At 36.8% G+C, this 19,970-nt stretch overlaps 1 protein-coding gene across 2 annotated transcripts in view; it reads right to left on the bottom strand.

The window, feature by feature from the left end:
• Positions 1–5,228: 5,228 nt before the first annotated feature.
• Positions 5,229–19,970, bottom strand: part of GNAI1 (G protein subunit alpha i1) — an 82,937-nt gene continuing 68,195 nt past the window's right edge. For both annotated transcript variants that reach the window (XM_059396957.1, XM_059396958.1), the window contains exons 7-9: positions 14,770–14,899; positions 13,508–13,661; positions 5,229–7,325 (exon numbers count right to left, since the gene is read on the bottom strand). In XM_059396957.1, coding sequence (XP_059252940.1) covers positions 7,135–7,325; positions 13,508–13,661; positions 14,770–14,899 — 475 coding nt within the window. In that variant the 3' untranslated portion in view covers positions 5,229–7,134. The remainder of the gene's footprint in view (positions 7,326–13,507; positions 13,662–14,769; positions 14,900–19,970) is intronic.

Consider the following 19,970-nt stretch of genomic DNA (forward strand, 5'->3'; position numbering starts at 1 on the left):
TTGTGTTTTGTTTTGAGGAAATTGTTCCATATGTAGCTATAAATTCAGTGTGTCTGTGAAAGATGAGCTCAAGATCTTCCTATGTTGCCATCATGACCTGGAACCCAGTACTATTTAATATAATAAAAATTAAGGAGAGAATTGTCTGGAAATAGTTTTAACTTCACACCTATTTTTATTTCAAAAGTAAGGAAAGGATTGAAGCTGTACTGAGGAGTTGCACAGAAAATAATTAAAATTCGAGAGTGCCTAACATAAAATTCTAGGTAGTATCTAATCTTCCAAATGGCTTACTTTAAGACTAGCTTTACAGTGAAATTGTACAAACATCTCTCAATTTAGTAAAAATGAACTCCAAAATTGCAGATCTAATTAAAAAAAGAAAGTCCTGGTAAGATAGGGAATGCGAATATAGCGTATGCAGGAATAAAATTAATTTTAAGAATCTGTTCAAAGACACTGCCGTTGGAAGAGCTTTGGCCTTAATTCTTAGGTTATCGACAGTCCTGGTCTGTCTTACTCTGCTTTCTTTTAGGTGAGGTGCTAAGCAATCCAGGGGAAACAGCACCACTTTCTTTAAAAGTGGCACTTATCACCTGCTAAAATGGTCATCAAATCAGTCTCTATCTTCTGTACATGCTTTGCTCAACACTACTGTCTCCATTTTCATCAATGAAACCATGCATTTTTAATTTAAAGAACTGTCTCTTGGCAATGGAAGTGTTTGCACTCACTGTTGGTATGGAGCTTAGGAAGACAGCCAGTAAATCAGGGAAGCTGGAACGATCTGTCCTTCAAAATGGTCCTGAGAAGATTTATTACATGGAATGCCTGTGTCCCAGGGCGGGGCTCTTCAGCCCCGCTCTGTGTGCTGCCAGCAGCTTCCTGCCTGTGCACATTTGGGTGTTTCTGTACTTGATGAAATGTGTTTCACAACTTTTAATGTAACTAAAAAATCCAAGTAAATAATAGAAATCACAACAGACACCAAAGCAAGCGGTACTGGTTAAAGGAAAAATGCCTGGGAAACAGGCCAATGGAGTTGTGAAATCTAAAACTCGTGATATAGAAGGGCATTTTAACTATTAAGATAGGGTTTGGGAAAGCAACTAACAAGAAAAAAACTTCCCAAACTTCCCAAATCAACTTTAAAATAACCTAAATCTCTCGTATTTTTGGTTACATGAAAACAAGACGTGGATCCTGAAGTTGAATTAAAAAAAGATACATTTTCAGTCCTGCTTCACTTGTTCCAGTCTATCAATATCCATGTGAGACACTCAGAGGTTTTCACTATGAAGATGAATCACAGTGGTTATATTGCTTCTGAGGCATTTCATCTAAGGCTCATAGCAACAAGCACTGGTCAACACTGATTATGATTTTAAAGGCACCACCAAATTAAATATTCTTTATAATCAGATAACAGAGACATTGATTGTCCCGTGCCAGGCTCACTTCTCAGAGCTTCATATGCATTGTGAACTTATTAAATACTGATAACCATTAAGATTAGTGGTCTGATTAGTTAATCTCTATTTTTTTCAGGTGATAAAAAGGGAATAGATAAAGATTAAATAAATTGCCCAAGGTTACCCAAGGAATAAGAAATAGAGCCAAGATTTGAAGCCAGACTGGATGCCAGAGCCTAGGCCCCCATCACCATTCTCTACTGGCCTCTAAGAAAGCACACTGAGCAGTGAAAATAGTAACAGCTATAACATTGATGACGTTATTAATTAAATTCATTTACACAAGGCATCACGGTTGGTTCAGAAGATCATACATGAAGTAAAACATCTAAAACTGTTCATACTCTTAAGTAGCTTCAAATCTAATGAATGTTAAGATACCATAAATAGGTTGGGTATAAGATATAACAGGTATCATATTTAAGTTTTTGTTGAGATATATTTGACATATAGTATTAGTTTCAGGTATGCAATATAATTTGATATTTGTGTATATATTGTGAAATGATCACCCAATAAGTTTAGTTGACATCTATCACCTCACAGAGTTACAGAACTTTTTTCGTGATGAAAAATTTAAAGATTTACTCTCTCAGACTTTCAAATATGCAATACTGTATTCATTATCATTGTCATGCTGCACATGATCTCTCCATAACATATTTTATAACTGGAAGTTTGTACGTGTTAACTTCTTTTGCTCATTTTGCCCACCACTCTGTTCTGGCAACCACCAATCTGTTCTATCAGTGAGCTTCTTTGTTTCTCCCTCCCTTCCTTCCTTCCTTATCTTTCTTTCTCCTTTCCTTTTTTCCTTTCTTCATTTCCTCCTCTCCCCTCCCCTCTTCTCTCCTTCTTTCCTTTCTTTTAGGTTTACTTATTCATTTGAGAGGTGGGGTGAGGGGGCAGAGAAAGGGAGAGCACACGCAGGGGGAGGGGCGGAGGGAGAGAATCTCAAGCAGACTCCCTGCTGAGGGTAAAGTCCGATGCAGGGCTGGATCCTGCAACCCACCAGATCATGACCTAAGCTGAAAGGAAGAATTGGATGCTTAACTGATTGAGCCAGTGAGGGGCCCCAGTTTCTTTTTTCTTACCTTTTTATTTTTTTTAATCAACATATAAATGAGATCATATAGTATTTGGTCTTTTACTCTTATTTTACTTAGCATAGTGTTCTCAGGGTCCATCAATGTTGTTGCAAAATGCTAGATTTCATTCTTTTTATGGCTGAAAAATATTCATTATGTATATGTATGTGGATATAGATACACACATATATATACACACACACATTTTCTTGATGCACTCATCTGTTGCTAGACACTTAGATTGTTTTCATATCTTGCATATCTTGAATACTGTAAATAATGTTGCAATGAACATGGGGAGATATATATATATATCTTTTTAATTACTGTCTTTGTTTTCTTCAGAAGTGAAATTGCTGGATGATGTTATAGCTCTATTTTTTAAATTTTTTGGAGGAACTTCTATACTTGTTCTCAATAGTGGCTGCACAAATTTACATTCTCTACCAGGAATGCACAAGTCTTCTCTTTTTTCCCCACATTCCCACCAACTCTTATTATTTCTTGTCTTTTTGATAATGGCCATTCTAACAGGTATGATGCAATAGCTTATTGTGATTTTTAATTTGCATTTTTTTCTGATCATTGGTGATGCTGAGCACATTCATGAACTTGTTGGCCAACTGTAAATTTTCTTTAGAAAAATGTCTATTTAGATCCTCTGCCCTTTTCAAAGTCAATTTGTTTGATTTTTACTATTGAGTTATAAGAGTTCTATCTTTTCAATATTAACTCCTTACTAGATAGGATTTGTGAATGTATTCTCCCATTCCCTAGGTTGCCTTTTCATTTTGTTTCCTTTGTGGCACAGTATCTTTTCAGTTTGTAGTCCTACCTGTGTATTTTTGCTTTTGTTGCCTTTTAATTTTGGCATCAGATCCCAAATGCATTGCCAAGACCAATGTTAGGACGTAACCATGTTTCTTTAGTTTTCAGGTTTCATGTCTTATATCCAAGTCTTCAATCCATTCAATTTGTGTGTGTGTGTTTTAAGATAGTGGTCATTTCATTTCATTCTTTCACATATGGCTGTCCAGTTTTCCCAACACCATTTATTGAGGAATGTCCTTTCCTCTTTGTATGTTATTAGCCCTTCTGTTGTAAATTACCTGACCATAAATGCATGGGTTTCTGAATTCTCTAGTCTATTCCTCAGATCTGTGTGTCTCTTTTTATGTCAATTCCATACTATTTTGATTACTTTAACTTTGTAATATAGTTCAGGATCAGGCAGCATGATGCCTCCAGCTTTGCCCTATCTTGTGTATTTTTAATCTAAAAAAAGTGTTGTGGTTCAGATAAACTCAGAAGGTTAAGAGTGGGGGCACACTATTTATACATTTTCTGGAAATAAGGTCACATTCTTAAGAGTTCTATAACAGACATGAAGTCAGAAGCCACAGAAGTTTCAAAGATTTGAAACTTTGATCTTGCTCAACCTCTCTGAGCCTTTTAACCTTATTTTTAAGCCTAATTAACCTCTCTGAGACTTTTCTGGTCTTATGGTTACTTTGCTATTCGGGTAAGAACATACACATTTTATTCAGGACTTTTTCAGTAAGTGATTGAATTCGAATGAATAAGATCAAGCATATAAGTAGTCTTTTAGAAGGGTACAGAAATGAAGGGAATTTTAGAAACCAGAACAGCTTTTAGAAACTTAGGGATGAGAACCGGGACTACAACTGGTTCATTTGGGGTCACATGCCTAGTGACAGTAAATTAGGACTGGTCAGGCTTGAGTCTATGCCATGGAGGACTGGCAACTCTACTAGAGCCATGGAGTTCTCAAAAGGGCAGATTAAAGAAGATGCCAGATGAGTCTAAAAAAAGATATCACAAACAAAAGTCCTAATAAATAAAAATAACATTAGCAGATATGAGTGAACACTTCCCATGTTCTGAACATTGTTTTAAGCATATCGCATATCTCACATTGTATGTAGACAGATGCTTGAGGGAAAAAAACCCAGCCTATGCACAAAGTACTATTAAGATGTAGCGCAAGAGAAGAGTGGAAATGTAATGAACTGGGCTCACATGATGGAAGAGCCCTGAATAGGAAGCGAAGTTAAATTTGATTTTACTGACAGGTCAGAGCCAATGCAGGTCAATGCACAGACGATAACACAGCTGCAGTTCTATATTGGGATAACTGGCCTGGGTTAGAGAAGGGAGAAATGGGAGGCCGGAAATTTAATAAGCCATTTCCTGTGGGAGTTAAGCAAAAACTTGCATTCAGTAGGAATGTAAAGAATGTAAAGATAAAGAAAAAAATAAAATCCAGTGAGGCATTAGATAAGTAGACTTGTGAGCAAGATGGTGGCTTATTAGAGATGGAGATGAGGGCTAAAAAGTTCCCCACTAAGGGATTGAATAAATGATGGTACTGAGTGGGCTACACCCAGAGGTGAGAACTAGTTTAATGGTAGAATGAAGACGGTTTGGTGCATATGGGCTTGGAGCAGGCAGTACATTCTCAGAAGGGGATATCAAGCAGGCAGTCCTAAATGTGACACCATAGTTCATGAGGAAAACTTAGGGCCCAAAAATTTACTCAAGCTTCTGGAGTAGATGAAATTGCAAAAAGATAGCAAGGACACTGGAGAAATGGACTTTCTAGAGAGATACTTAAATCCTCATGCAAAACATGTGTTTAGCCAACAGGTTTGTAAAATTTTAAAAATTTAAATTTATTAGGATTTATTAGTAACACAATTACACAGAATAAAGTTCAGGAATTCACCAATGATGGTCACCAAGATGTGCTTCTTTGTGGCTTTTTAAACAGTATTTCTCGTGATTCAAATTTATTCTTAGTACAGGTGAATCTCATACATAGCTTCACGATATGGATGTTACAGGTCTTTCATCGGTAAAATTAATGAGAACATATCTTTTGTGAAAGGCACATAAAGAATCTAAACTAACACATTTAAGAAAAGTGTGATAACTTCAAATTTCTTTACAAAGAAGAAAAACGAATCCCCAAAATAGAACAGGTGAAAATGTAGTCTGTGGTTACCCCCATACACACATACGTACACATACACGTCAAGAAATACACTCCAACAAAATGACAGCACATAACTCAACTTAGAAAGTACTTATCCACAGAGCTTACTGAAGGACTTCTTCAAGATGAAGACACAAAACAGACGGAGCGTAGGGAATGCTGTTCATGTTGTTGAAATGAGGTCACAGAGACACATTGTGAAGAATCAAAAGAAAAGGCTATCAAAATTCAATATCGAGCTGACATTTAAGACTTATTTCAGGATACATACAGTCACTGACTTTATTAAATACTACTACTCATTTTCTAAGTGTAATTGCCCATTTCAGACTCAGAAATAATAGTATAATTTTAAAAGATTAACTCAAGCAAGTGGAGGAACTCTGAATAGTCTAAGGGAAAAAAGTAATTTTAGTATAGTGCGATAATTAAATTTGAAACGAGTTATACGTATGAATTTAAAGCTTGCATTATATCAGCAGCAGAATAATCAAAGGTCTTTCTTGTTATCTTCCAAATAAGGAACTATCATGTGTTCTAGGTACAAGGGATTTCCCAAAGGAAATACACAAATGAATATCTCAAAATTCATTATGCGGACATATTTTTTACCCACAAAATGCTCTCGATAATCCACCTAAACTTAGTTATAAATAAAAATGTAGTTATTTAAAGTGTATAAAAATTAATCTGGCATCACCTTTTAAGGAAATGCATGAATACCATCCAAATATTAAAATTCAAAGTGAAAACAAACCAACTGAATAAAAATTAAGTGTTTACAGTAAGTCTAAGAGTATATCCTCAAAAATCTGAAATTTTTAGTTTTTCAAACCAAATTCAATGTAGAATCAGATCAGCATGCACTCTTAAAAGAAAAATTAAAATGCATACAATGTTTACATAACTGATCCAAAGGCAGGTATAGTCATCCTCTGAAGAACATTTCAGTAAAACACACTGAATTTAAAGAACAAATCATGTTATTAAAATAGTCTGTGCAATGTTTGTACAAATAACTTTAGAATTATAAGTATACATATAATCAAGATAAGGACTGCAATGTTTCCTATTTTTAATTACTGTACTTAAAAATTTACAGGACAGGAACATAAATAAAGCTGTTTAAAACTGGCAAACAAAATAATAGTCTGTCATTCAGTACAAAGTACCTAATATTTCTGATATTACCAAAGCCATCACGCTAGAATCTTAAGTTGCCACTCTTAAAGCCTAAAAGTAGTGTGGAAAACTAAAGTTATAAATACATGTATACATACATTTGCATATTTACACTTACGCAGAAATCATCAATACACTAGAGCCGAGCGTTAACACTGCCCTTAGTTTCACACTGCAGGACCACTTCTCACATTTAAGAAAGGTCCTTCTGCTCCTTTCAGTTAAAAAAGACACAACAGAACAACTTTGGTCAGGTCCCAGATGCATTTGCCGTATACTACATTCCCGTGTTGCTGCAAGACTCTAGTTTAGAGAGATCCCCATATAAGCACTCATTTGGTTTGAAAATGCATTTTTTCCCCATTAACTGCAAAACTTAGAAGAGACCACAATCTTTTAGATTATTTTTTATGATGACATCTGTTACAGCATCAAAAACAAACTGCACATTCTTAGTATCTGTGGCACATGTGAAGTGGGTGTATATCTCCTTTGTGTCCTTTCTTTTATTGAGGTCTTCAAACTGACACTGAATATATGCAGCTGCCTCTTCATATGTGTTTGAGCCTGAGATAGGAAAAGGCAAGAAAAACACCAGGCGAAGAGTTAAAATGAGTGCATGCTTAAGCAAAATGGACCTGCAAATACTGAAGTCTGTTTCATACATACAAAATATGTGGATTCGGTCCCTGTATTTTTCCTTTGGGGATAAGAGAAATGATTTCTTCTAAATGAAAAATACCCAATGTTAATTACTTTTTCATGACTGTCAGCCAGCCTTTCAAAGAAACCCTACAATCAAAAGCATGGTATTCCATGCTCCCCAGGGTCTCTGTCCCTGCCAGATTCAAGCACCAGATCTCCCTTTCTTCTCCCTTATAAGCTCCATCCCAATACTGAGCCAACTCTCCCTGAGGGTGGCATGTCATTTACTTTCTAACCTAATGGTTGATCAAGGAATGTTGGCTGAATGCTGATCAGAACTTTTTATTCCCTTTTCTCTATACATATCAATTAGCTTTTCCCATTTTTCTTTATTCAAAAATTGTACATGGGTCTACAATGTGGCTTATGGCCATGAGCTTAAAGACTTCTGAGTACAAGAACTGAGGAAGTAGTCCGTATCTAAAGACAATCACACACATACTCCACGAGGCAGCCATAGGATCTCAGTGTGCCCTTGACAGAGCCACAGACAAATGTTCATCAGAAGACCTGTAAAAGACTATTCATGGCAGAACCAACTTCAAGGTTAGGAAACAACCCTCAAGCTCATTAGCAGTAGACTGGCAAATAAAGCTTGTGTAGCTGCACAATGAGTTTCCAGACAGTAATGAGAATTGATAAAGTACTATTGCTATGCACAGCATGAAGGAGGTCCAGAACCACATTGCGGAACAAGCCAGACACAGAGAGTATATAACTGTACGATTCAACTGATGTTTGGAAAAAGATGGAAAACAATCAAAATTGATAAAAAATGATGAAAGTCATAATTACGTGCACGCGCATGCGTGTGTGTGTATGAAGGGTGGGGGTTGTGACTGCTTAAGACTGGGAGGAGCATGACAGGGGTTCTGGGGACCTGGTAATATTCAGTTTCTTGATCTAAATGGTGAATATATCTGCATTTTCATTTTTTAAAATCCAGTGAGCTTCACATTTATGCTAAGTGTGCACGTATGTATATATTTTATATATGTACATATACAATACCTCAAAAATGGTCCTTCTGGAAAAAAAAAAAACTCTCTTTTGCAGTAATAACAAAATTACTTGCTTGGCTTCAGGATCCCGTTAGCCTGCTTGGTAAAGCTATTCCGAGACCCTCTCTCCCCCATCTGTGGCTCACGACGTGTCAGGCAGGACCCTATACACCAACTCCCACCTGTGATACTAAGTGCTTTCCCTCCACTTTCCATATCTTGGCTTTTGTAAAGAATGCTGCAACAGATGTGGCGGTGCAAGTGTTTTCATTCTTTTTGGAAATATTCCCAGGAGTTGAATTGCCAGATCGTATCCCAATTTTTATTTTTTGTGGGACTCTCCATACTATTTACCATAGTGGCTGTACCAATTTACATTCTCACCAACAGTGCAAGAGGGTTTCCTCCTCTCTACATCCTCACCACACTTGTTTCTTTGCTAATACCTGTTCTAACAGGTGAAGTGATAGCTCACTGTGGTTTTGATTTGCATTTCCCTGATGATTAGTGATTTTAAGCCCCTCTTCAAGGACCTGCCAACCATCTGTATGTCTTCTTTGGAAAAATGTCTATTCAAAGCCTCTAGCCATATTTTAGTGTTTTACTATTGAGCTGAAGCTCTTGATAGGTTTTCAGTATTAATCGTTATCAGATACATGATTTGCAAATATCTTCTCCCATTCCATAGGTTGACTTTTCATTTTGTTGATGGTTTCCTGTGCTGTGTAAAAGCTCTACAGTTTGATGTGGTCCTACTTGTATATTTTTTGCTTTTGTTGTCTTTAATTTTGATATTAGATCCAAAACAGCATCACCAAGACCAATATCTCAGAGCCACTGCTTGTTTTCTTTCAGGAGTTTTATGATCTGGAGTCTTAATTTTAAGTCTTTGATCCATTTTAAGTTCATTTTTGTGTATGGTGTAATACTGTGGTCCAGTTTTCCCAGCACAATTTTTTTAAGAAACTGCCTTTTCCTCAGTGTGTGCTCTTGGCTCCTATGTTGTAAATTTTTTTTATCATATGTGTGTGGGTTTTCTTCTAGAGTTTCTATTCTGTTCCTCAGACATATGTGTCTATTTTTATACCAATGCCATATTGTGTTGATTACTACAGCTTTATAATATAGTTGAAAATCAGGGAACATGCTGACTCTGGCTCTGTTCTTTCTCAAGATTGCTTTGGCTATTTGGGTTCTTTGTGGTTCCACACAAATTTTATGATTGTTTATACTGTTTCTGTGGGAAAACAAAATGCCATTGGAATTTTGATAGGGATTGCATTGTACCCACAGATTGCTCTGGGTTGTAGAGGTATTTTAACAGTATTTTTCCATGAACATGGAATATCTTTCCATTTATTTAGGTCTTCTTCTACTTCTCTTACCAATGTCTTGTAGTTTTCAGTGTAGAGATATTTATTTATTCCTAGGTATTAATTTATTTATTCCTCAAATTTATTCCTAGGTATTAATGCGGTTGTAAATAGTATTTTAATTTCTTTCTGATACTTCATTACTAGTGTATGGAAATGCAAAATATTTCTGTGTATATACCATGTATCCTGCAATTTGACTGAATTCATTGATTAGTTTAATAGGTGTTTGGTAAAGTCTTTAGAGTTTCATATATATCTGTCATGTGTAAATAGTGATGGTATTCCTTCTTCCTTTCCAGTATGGATGCCTTTTATTTCTTGTCAAACTGCTCTGGGTAGCACTTCTAATACTATGTTGAATAAAAGCGCCGAGACAGGGATTCCTTGTTTTGTTCCTGATCTTAGTGGATTGCAGTTTTTCACTGTTGGAAGTATGATGTTAACTGCGGGTTTATAATGTATAACCTTTATATACTGAGGTACATTCCCTCTGCACCCACTTTGCTGAGCTTTTATCATAAGTGAATGTTGAATTTTGTCAAAGGGTTTTTCTGCATTTGAGGTAAGACTTTTTAATTTTAAGGTGGTATATCATGTTGATTTGCAAATGTTAAACTACTCTTGTGTCCCTGGAATAAACCCCACTACATCAGGTGTATGATCCTTTGAACAGATTGCTGAATTCTGTTTGCTAATATTTCATTGAGGATTTCTGCATTCATGTTCATTAGGGATATTGGCCTATAATTTTCTTATGTCATCCTTGTCTGGTTTTGGTATTGGGGTTATGCTGTCCTCATAAAATGAGTGTGGAAGTGTTCCCTCCTCCTCCATTTTTTTGCAAGAGTTTTAGAAGGACTAGTATGTATTCTTCTGTAAATGGTGGTAGGATACACCAGTAAAGCCACTTGGTAATGGACTTACTTATTGGGAAGTTATGATTATGAAGTAATTGGTCTGAACAGATTTTCTATTTCTTCATGACACAGTCCTGGTAGGTTGTATGTTTCTAGGAATTTTTATACTTTTTCTAGATTGTTAAAATAAGTTTACATTTTAATGTAACTCAGGTTGCTAGCAGATACCATATACTTTACAAATCAAAATTTAATTTATTAAATCACAATAAGGTTGATATTCTGAATTCCTAAAGCAATAAACTGTGTCTTATGGATAGAAGTTAATGCAACCTGTCAATTAAAAATATGCTTTGGGAAAACAGCTTGCACTGAGTGCATAGCTCAACTTGCTGTATATATTATGGGTAGCTAGACTGCTCCGTGCCAAGAGCTACAAGATATATGAATAAACTCATGAGCACATTTCTCATCTGATTTTAATTAAGATTGGCAAGGATGTGGTGGGAAGGTGACAGAACTTTTCCCCATGCGCTAGAACCGTCATGTATAAAGGCAGGGATAGGTGATAACCTGGGTCACGAATGGAGACCTGAAGCACTGAAAGGGAGATAGAAGAGATTTGAGAAAACAAATCCCATGAGTTTAGTTTGAGTTTCAGGGGCTAAAAAGCATGTACATATTCAACAAGCAGCTGGAAATGGAAGCCTGAGGCTCTAGAGAGAAATGAGAATCGACCTTGGAATATAACATGTTGAGAATAAACAAGACTATGAAAGGAGAGTGCGCTCAAGGATCAGAGGTTGCAGATGGAATGTGGTGAAATGCCAACATATGGATATTTAAGCAGAAGAGGGGGAAAGCGGAGCAGGCAGTGGTAGAAAGAAACCAACCACATAGTTTAGAGGCCATACAGGCTTCTTCCGTGGAAAGCCAACAGTCGTGGGAATTAAACGATGCAGCAAGCAGTGCTTGCAGTGCTGCAGCAGAATCAAAACTCAGGATTATCGTGTCAAGTCCTCATTGCACGCCCTAACCCTGGGCACATGAGGAAATTACGTGACAACATGAGAAATATTCTTGGCGGCTCTGAAATCCCTACTGGTATGTGGTATTTATGGATTCATGGGAGCACTCTGGTAGTATTAGCACAGAATGGCTACTTGATAATAGAAAATGACAAAAATAAACTGGAAGATGAAAGTATAGGCAAAACTGAGGCACACTGGTTCTGGCTAACATCAAATTTGGAGACAGAACTATAATTTTATTCCTAAGAAGCACTACAATGTTTCAGAACAAGGTGACCAGATACTATGACTTTCAAAAAGAAAAACGTTTAAAAGTAAACAACTATGTGAAATAATTATGAAGTCTAACCCTGGAGTACACATCGAAAAACCCTGTAATAATAAATAGCATGATTCTATTTGTCAAAGAACCTTCCCCTTTGGTTCTAGTGTGGATTTAATTGTGGGGGTCTGGCTGTTAAGGGTCTGGGTGCAGGAGTGCCACAGACGTGGGTCTGGACGGTCACTGAGCTCCAGGGTTCTCACCTGCAGGAGACAGATGTGAAGGCACTGCCATCACAGAACTGTTTTATCAGTGACTGTGACAGGGCAGTAAATATTCATTGTACAATGTACTCCCTGTAAGACTGAAATTGTGTTTATAATGAAACAAGTTCTTGAGACTTTAAAAAAAAAAAAAAAGGTGGCACAGGTCAGGTTTCCTGTTCAGCAGGGAATCTGCTTTTCCCGCTGCTCTTCCCTTGGCTTGTACACACTCTTTCTCCCACTCTGTCTCAAGCAAAAGTAAGTAAGTAAATAAATATATAAAATCTTAAAAAAAAAAAAGTCTTAAAAGAAAGGATGGAGTGAGGGTGAATAACTTGTATCAATTAGCTAAATGAACCAAATCCTATAAACCAGTGGTAGTCAAACTCTTTTTATTTGAGGCACAGAGTTCTCCTCACTAAAATAAAATCTTATTCAGAAACCCAAAATGTAAACCAGATTAACAACAAAGTCACTCGATTTTAATAAAAGAGATGCTGTGTGCATGTCCTGGTGGCAGAGAGAATTGTCTCCATTTCTGGGACCCACTTTTCAAATGCAGCCCAAGAGGTTCCAAGAAACACAACTAAAACCAAGTTTTAACTCAACTTCTGATTTCACAAATGGAGTACTGAGACCCAGGTAAATTAATGGCCTTGTTCAAGATCAAAGAGCTCATCATCAGAGGCCAGGACTGTCGCTCAGGCATGCGAACCATTTCCTGCCGCAGGGAAGTGACAGGACCATTAACAGTCTCATTACCAGTGCTAGGATTTCTTGCGAACCTTTGCCTGACTCCCCTGAAAAGTTAAGTAATTTCACAGATTCCTTCTTCAGATATCCCCTACAATTACGGCTCATGTTCCTTTGTAGTAACATGCTGCACTGCTTTAGGGGTATATCGGTGTTTGAGATTCGGCTGTGTGCACAGACTTGTCTTAGGGTGCGTCACACATACCTGACAGGAGATCTGGTCACTGGATAAAAAAACCAGTATTTTAAGTTTCTGAAGACTTGGAGTAATCACAGAAAACGATCTTAACAGCTTTTCCATACAACTATGCTATTTTCAATCATCTTAGTTACACCTCAAGAAACTATCTGTCCTTGAGCATAGTTTAATAATCTACCTTAAAGGTAAGAGTTATTCTCCCTTAAAGGCAAAGACTCAAAATCTATAACTGAAATTTTGCATTAGGGGGACTTTCTCTAGAGATCCATGATTTGACAAGTTATCCACAGAGAGCAGCATACCTGCGTATTCTGGATAGCAAATAGTGAGAGGGCTCTTTTTGATTTTTTCTTCGAAGAGATCCTTCTTGTTTAGAAAAAGTATAATAGAAGTATCTGTAAACCATTTGTTGTTGCATATGCTGTCGAACAACTTCATGCTTTCATGCATTCGATTCTGTAACAGAAAAGAATATTATCTGTCATGAGGGCAAGGATTTGGAGAAGCACTACTTTTTAAAAAGCACTAAAATAAAACAGACCTTAGTCAGCTGAAACCCCGCGTACCATAAAAATACATTCCTGCCATTTAGGGACAAGGACACTTGATTACAGGTGAGGTGCATGTGTTTTGCACTCCACCGGTGCTCATGGAGTGTCCACCACGGGTCACTGGGCCTGGGGACCCCCGGCTTCGGGACCTTGCAGTGTACAGCTGCCGAGTGCTAACATCTGAGGAGAGACCTCGCTGCTACGGGGGGAATCAAAGTTTCCATTAAAAGACAAGGAGAGGTTTTGTAAAGATTAATAAATTAAACTGAGCAAGCTGAGACACAATTAGCCCAATACTCTAAAGATAATGGTGTATCAGGGAAGGAAACCTCCAATCTTGTTTCCAGCCCTTCTAGTACCTGTGTTTTCTAAAAGGGCATGGATACATTTTATAGTGCCAAATTGAGAAATGGATGTATGATGGGATCGTGTACCTACTGCCCTGTAATTGTATGTGCCTGATTTTAAAAACACAAAAGTGACATTGTGAGCTCTTTCCCCCACCCCCCAGTGTGTACTAACATTAATTTAAAATGACAGAATTTTAAATTTCTATTTAAAAATATTTCCTCTAACGGTATGTTGGAACACATCTGAAAATTACACATCAATAGCAAAGTATAACCTGGATCAAAGATAACCAGCTGACAGAAGTAACATTTAAGAAAAATGAGCCTTGGACTATTATGGGAACTAACTTTACTTTCAGACATTATGTAGAGAACCACATACAGGAAATGCACAGTTAAGCACAGAGGGTTGAAGTGAGATTAACTATCAGTCTTTTCATCTTTTGGGGGTCTGTGCTTCTTGAGTGAGTATACTTCCCTTTTATTACAAAAACAGAAGAGCTAGAGAGAGAGAGAAAAAAAACAAAACAAAAAAAAGCCTGAACTTTCAAATAATTCATGCACTAAGAAGAATTACTCAAGAATTTTTCTCAGAAAAAATTCTTGGCAACATCTCCAGCCCTTCAGATTTCACATTTAATCTTCAACAGTAGCTCTACTTGCCATTTCTTCATCTTCAGCTAGAACCAGGTCATAGTCACTGAGCGCCACACAGAAGATGATGGCGGTCACTCCTTCAAAGCAATGGATCCATTTCTTCCGCTCAGATCTCTGTCCTCCCACATCAAACATTCTGGAAGAGAAGCAATGCATTGGACATCACATTAAATGTCCAAAAGCTCTGGGGGGTTCTATAACATCATCAAAAAAGCTCCAAATTGCAGGGAGATGTGGGATGGAAAGGAAGGAGAACATTACAGGAGGAAAATGATGTCAGAAACTGGTTTTCAAAAAGGGAAAAAAAGTCTGGTTTTTAAAAACTGTTGATTGAAAACAAAGCCCAAAATACCCTCAAAAAACAACACATTCATTAACATATGAGAACACTTAGATCGGAACATTAAAGCAGAAACGAATGAGTGGACTGCACTATGAGTAAACATTGAGAAGTCATAGGAAGCAGCCGGCAATGCGGAGATAATAGGGCATATTCAATTTGACAAAGTCACAGAACATTAGAGGCAGAGGACACAGTCCCCTCTTCCCACTACAGAATGCTTCCTCTCTCTCAGAGGCAACAAGTAGGACTCTGACATGGAGAAGAAACCTTGTTCCATAAGAAAAAGCTGAGCAACGGGGGGGAAAAGGTTGCCTAAATTAACAAGTAAAACCATGGTATAGAAACAAAAATAAGAGATGGAATGGATCAGTGGGTTAAGACTACTAACAGTCTTAAAATTTAGAGTAAAAAAAAAGTAGTTATACAATATACCATAGTAGACCATTATAGCTTAGTGCAGGGTAGTAACACAAACTGTATATAGACAGTGATCTTTTCCTTATAAGAGTATATTAAGTTAAGCAAAAGTTGAAATTCACATATTGTTATGCAACCTAGAAATAACCACTTATATAATGGAAACACGATGCAAACTGGTACATTCTAAAAGGGTCCATTTATCTCGATGGTGCACTAATTAAAACAGTCCCTATTTAATTCTCAGGCAAAAAGAATTTCCCTGCAGAGTAGCGCTGGCCTATAAACCAAATCTGAGTGCATCAACTAATATTGTTAAGTGTCCTTCATTCTATTGGGTTAGTTAGCGAATTGTTAAGTGTGCTACATCACAAAATGATTCTACCACACAATGAATTAATATGGGTGGGACACAAAAAAGAGAGCTGGTAATAAAGATCAAATAAGAACAAAATAAAAGAACTTAAAATGATTACCCATTTGTTAAGCTGCCAAGAACACGAGTTGAAAATAAGCTTACCGAAAAGACTATTCAATAACTCCTCTGATCAAATGGCACATATATCCCGATTACTCAATGTAAAATAATAACCCAACCAAACCCATCCCATCCCACAATTTCCTTCTGTGGTGGTGAGTTTTATGTGTCAATTTGGCCATAAAGCTAGTCAAACACTGACGTAAGTGCTGCTGTGAGGGTATTTTATCACCGTAGTTAACATCTCTAATTGGTGGTCTTTCAGTAAAGAAGAGCTATCCCGGCTGATGTGGGCAGACTTCATCCAAACAGCTGGAAGGCCTTAAGAACAAAAACAGGTCTCACAGAAGGAAAAGAAATTCTACCTCAAGACTGCAGCATCAGTTCCTGTCCAAGCCTGCACCTGCCAGCCCCCATGGTCCTAGAAGTCAATTCCTTGGAAGGGACATGAAGTGACTGTAGAATTGAGTAAGAGGGAGAGGCTAGAAGAATCTTGACTTACTCAACAGAAAAAGCCCAGATTGCTCTGAAAAGATGGTCGGTTAGAAACACAGACACAGAAGGTAATAATTTTGGAGATATTCCTATCTTAGGGGATATTTTATCATCATGAACATAATGTTGGGAGGTATTTGAATATTAAAGATGTTTTTGATGAGTTCTCAAAAGGAACTCAAAAGGAGAAAAGGTAATCATTTGCAAAGTCCCAAAATCTTCGCTAGACTGTGCTCTAGTGCTGGGTGTTAGGGGATGAACTAGAATATTAGTTGAGGAAATTTCCAAGCAAAGTGTGCAGGGTATGGTTTTGCTTCTCTCCTTGTTGCTATAGTAAAATATAAGAGGAATGAGAGAGAAACTGACAAAGGAGCCATTAAGCCAAGAGGAACCAGAGAAGGCCATGTGACACAAGAACACCAAGGATTTCTGACCACAACCAGAAGCAGGAAGAAGCAAGAGAGGATTCTTCCCTAGAGCCTTCAGAAAAGGACAGTCCTGCTGACATGTTGTTTTCAAAGTTCTAGGCTCCAGAACTACAAAAAAATAAATTTGTTGTTTTATGCCATCTACCTTGTAGAAATTTGTTAAAGCAAGGTGGAAGGGGATATATTCATTTCCTAGGGCTGCTGTATTTTTCACTATAGCAATTACCTCCTGATAATTATATTTATTTCATCTCCCTCTGCCCCGTGCTTCCCAACAATGTAGAGACAAAGACTTTGTCATACTTCATCAATATTTGTTGAATGAATGAATGAACTCTATCTACAGAATATTTTAAAATACCTTCAAGCAATAACAGACGAGCTTTACAAAATTCAAGATCTAGGTCTTCCAGCTATGCTGTGAAATGTTAAAGGTAAGAGAGCTTTAACTTGATGAAATCAAGTAATTTAACTACACACAAAAAAATCTCTAATTTAGAAACAAAGAACCTTTCATCTAAACCAGTACTTCTCAAACGCTAGTATAAAACAGAATCACCCGAGGGATAAAGTTGATGCTGCAGATCTGGGAACCATACTTTTGAATCACTGGTCTAATTCCTTAGCCAAGGAGCAAAAATGACTAAAATCTGATGTTACAAATGATTGTGCCTAAGGCATTATTTCTTTTTCACACATACGTTAGAATTATCTTTAAATTCTGAACTATTTTTTTAACCAAAAACTGAAGAAAATTATAATACATTCTGCTTCACATGAAGAGATTAGACTTTTTTCTAGCATCAAATAGTGGAATGAATTTGAGTTTCCTTAGGTTTTATTTTTAGGGGGAGAAGGAAAAGGTGCAGGGGAATACTGAACATTCTGAAATGTTATGACTTTCTTCAGACTGTGACCTAACAATTCTGGGACCCAGACTGACTGGTACAAAGCTAGCTGACCATATAAGTCCATCAGCCTTATAACATACTCCAAAACCCATTTCACATTTATAGTACTATAAAAAAGGAAGACACATTTGTCTTATTATTTTATAATAGAAGGGGTATTCCAATTTTGTATTTGGCAAAATTATTAGAGTAAAACTATTGATTTCTTAAAGCAAAATAATCCATGTAGACACTTTCTACAAATGCCTAGTCACAAAAGTGATAATATAGATTCTTAAATTATAATGCTTGATTGCCTCATTTTGAATTTAATTCCAATCATACCAAAACTAAGTGAAACTGTTAAAATAAAACAATGAATTACAATACTAAGACACACTCAAGAGTTCCCAGTAGACTTATTCTAAGTAGATTTCTGCCCTCATTCTTCTGAGACTCATTTAACATACAAAAAGCAAAGTTAGAACCATATGTTAGCAATGATAGTAATTTAACAGAATTCAAATCCAAAATAAGATAAAGTTTATCTCAAGTTCCTGACAAACCTATGTTCAAGGCAGCAAGTGAAAACAGTACCTAAACACGTCCTGTGAAATTCTACCTCACCCAAGGAGACTAGAGATGAATGGACTTCCGGGGAGCAGCATGCTGCGAGCCGGCTTTACTGAATCCCAGCCCTTCTGTAATGACGAAATGACAACTCTGAGAAACCGAGGCTGGAAGGGAAGAGTATGGTCTGGCAGGTGAATGTTTAAGGTGAATCGAACCAAGACTGAAAGTGAATTTTGTACAGACTGCCTAAAGTACTGAATGACTGCACATTTCCTCATCGACAGAGCTCTTCATTTCCCATTGAGGCAATAACCTCATTTGTGTTTACACCTCTGACAACGGGCAAGATGGCAATGCTCTGTGCCAAGAACCTTAACCAAATGGCCACTTTACCTACTAGGGTAACCTGACTCAAGAAGTTGCTCTTGTTAACCCCCAACTCCATGCATTTTCTCCTCAGACTACATTTGTTAGAGCACAGTCATTGCTTGAACAATCAACATTTGCTTTTTTAAAATAAGGCATTTAAAATAAAGCAAAAAGGAAAAATATATGTACATATCAATCAAAGTAAAAAAAAAAAAAAAAAAACGAGAAAACTCTGAAGGCTCATTTTGACTGTGAGTTTCCTTAAAATTATTTTGTAACTTTACAATAAATATGACAATAGTTCCCATATCAATGCCATCTAAATACCAGACTATTTAAATATTAATGTTTTACTATTCCCAGCTTTGGTCATCTAATATCCTAGAAACAGTAAACAGATTAAAAGACAGTAAATGATTTTGGTAAGAGCTATTGCTAGCAGCCAAAAAATGTCCACTGACAGCTTAAAAACTAGTGAAGCAGGGAAGAATTTAAAGCAGATGAAAAACTTGATCATGTATTAAAGTATAAAATTACATGGTCAGATAAAGTAGTTATAATCTATAATTCTGTTTTTTAAAAAGCAGCACAATGTTTGGGGTTTTTTTGGAGAGAAGCTGCCATAGAAAATTAAAATTCAATTTCAGTTTTCTGGAAAATTCAATTACATGAACCAGTGAATATGGGATAAATTAGTGACAAATGATAGTAACAAATGTACCTAAGATACTTCTGGAAAGGGGGTGCCTGGGTGGCTCAGTCTTGATTTCAGATCAGGTTATTATTTCAGGGTTGTGAGATCAGGCCCTACTACTATTTTCTCTCTCCCTCTCCCACCCCGTCATTCACACCCATGCTCACGTGCGTGTGCTTGCTCTCTCTGAAGTAAATACTCATAGAAGGAATCCTAAGTACAGTTGCATATATGTAACTGTACTTCCACAACTTATTAACAGTGAGCTTCTTTATGAATATTTTTAATCTTCGACTAGAAATCTTTTAATGCTTTCAGAAGCTCTGCTTTATTATAACTGTTTCAAAGCATTAAACTGAAGCAAATTCCAACAGATTTTTTTCATACTTTAAAAAAAGAGTAACATAGATCTGTACATTAGTGCTTCACTGAACTTCCCTGAGTCTAGTTCATTCCAAAATGAGTGTATTGGACAAAACGAGCTCCAAGATCCCTTGCGTTTCAAAAAGTTACAATTCAG

This window comes from Mustela nigripes, chromosome 4 (assembly GCF_022355385.1).
Source record: "Mustela nigripes isolate SB6536 chromosome 4, MUSNIG.SB6536, whole genome shotgun sequence".
NCBI lineage: Eukaryota > Metazoa > Chordata > Mammalia > Carnivora > Mustelidae > Mustela > Mustela nigripes.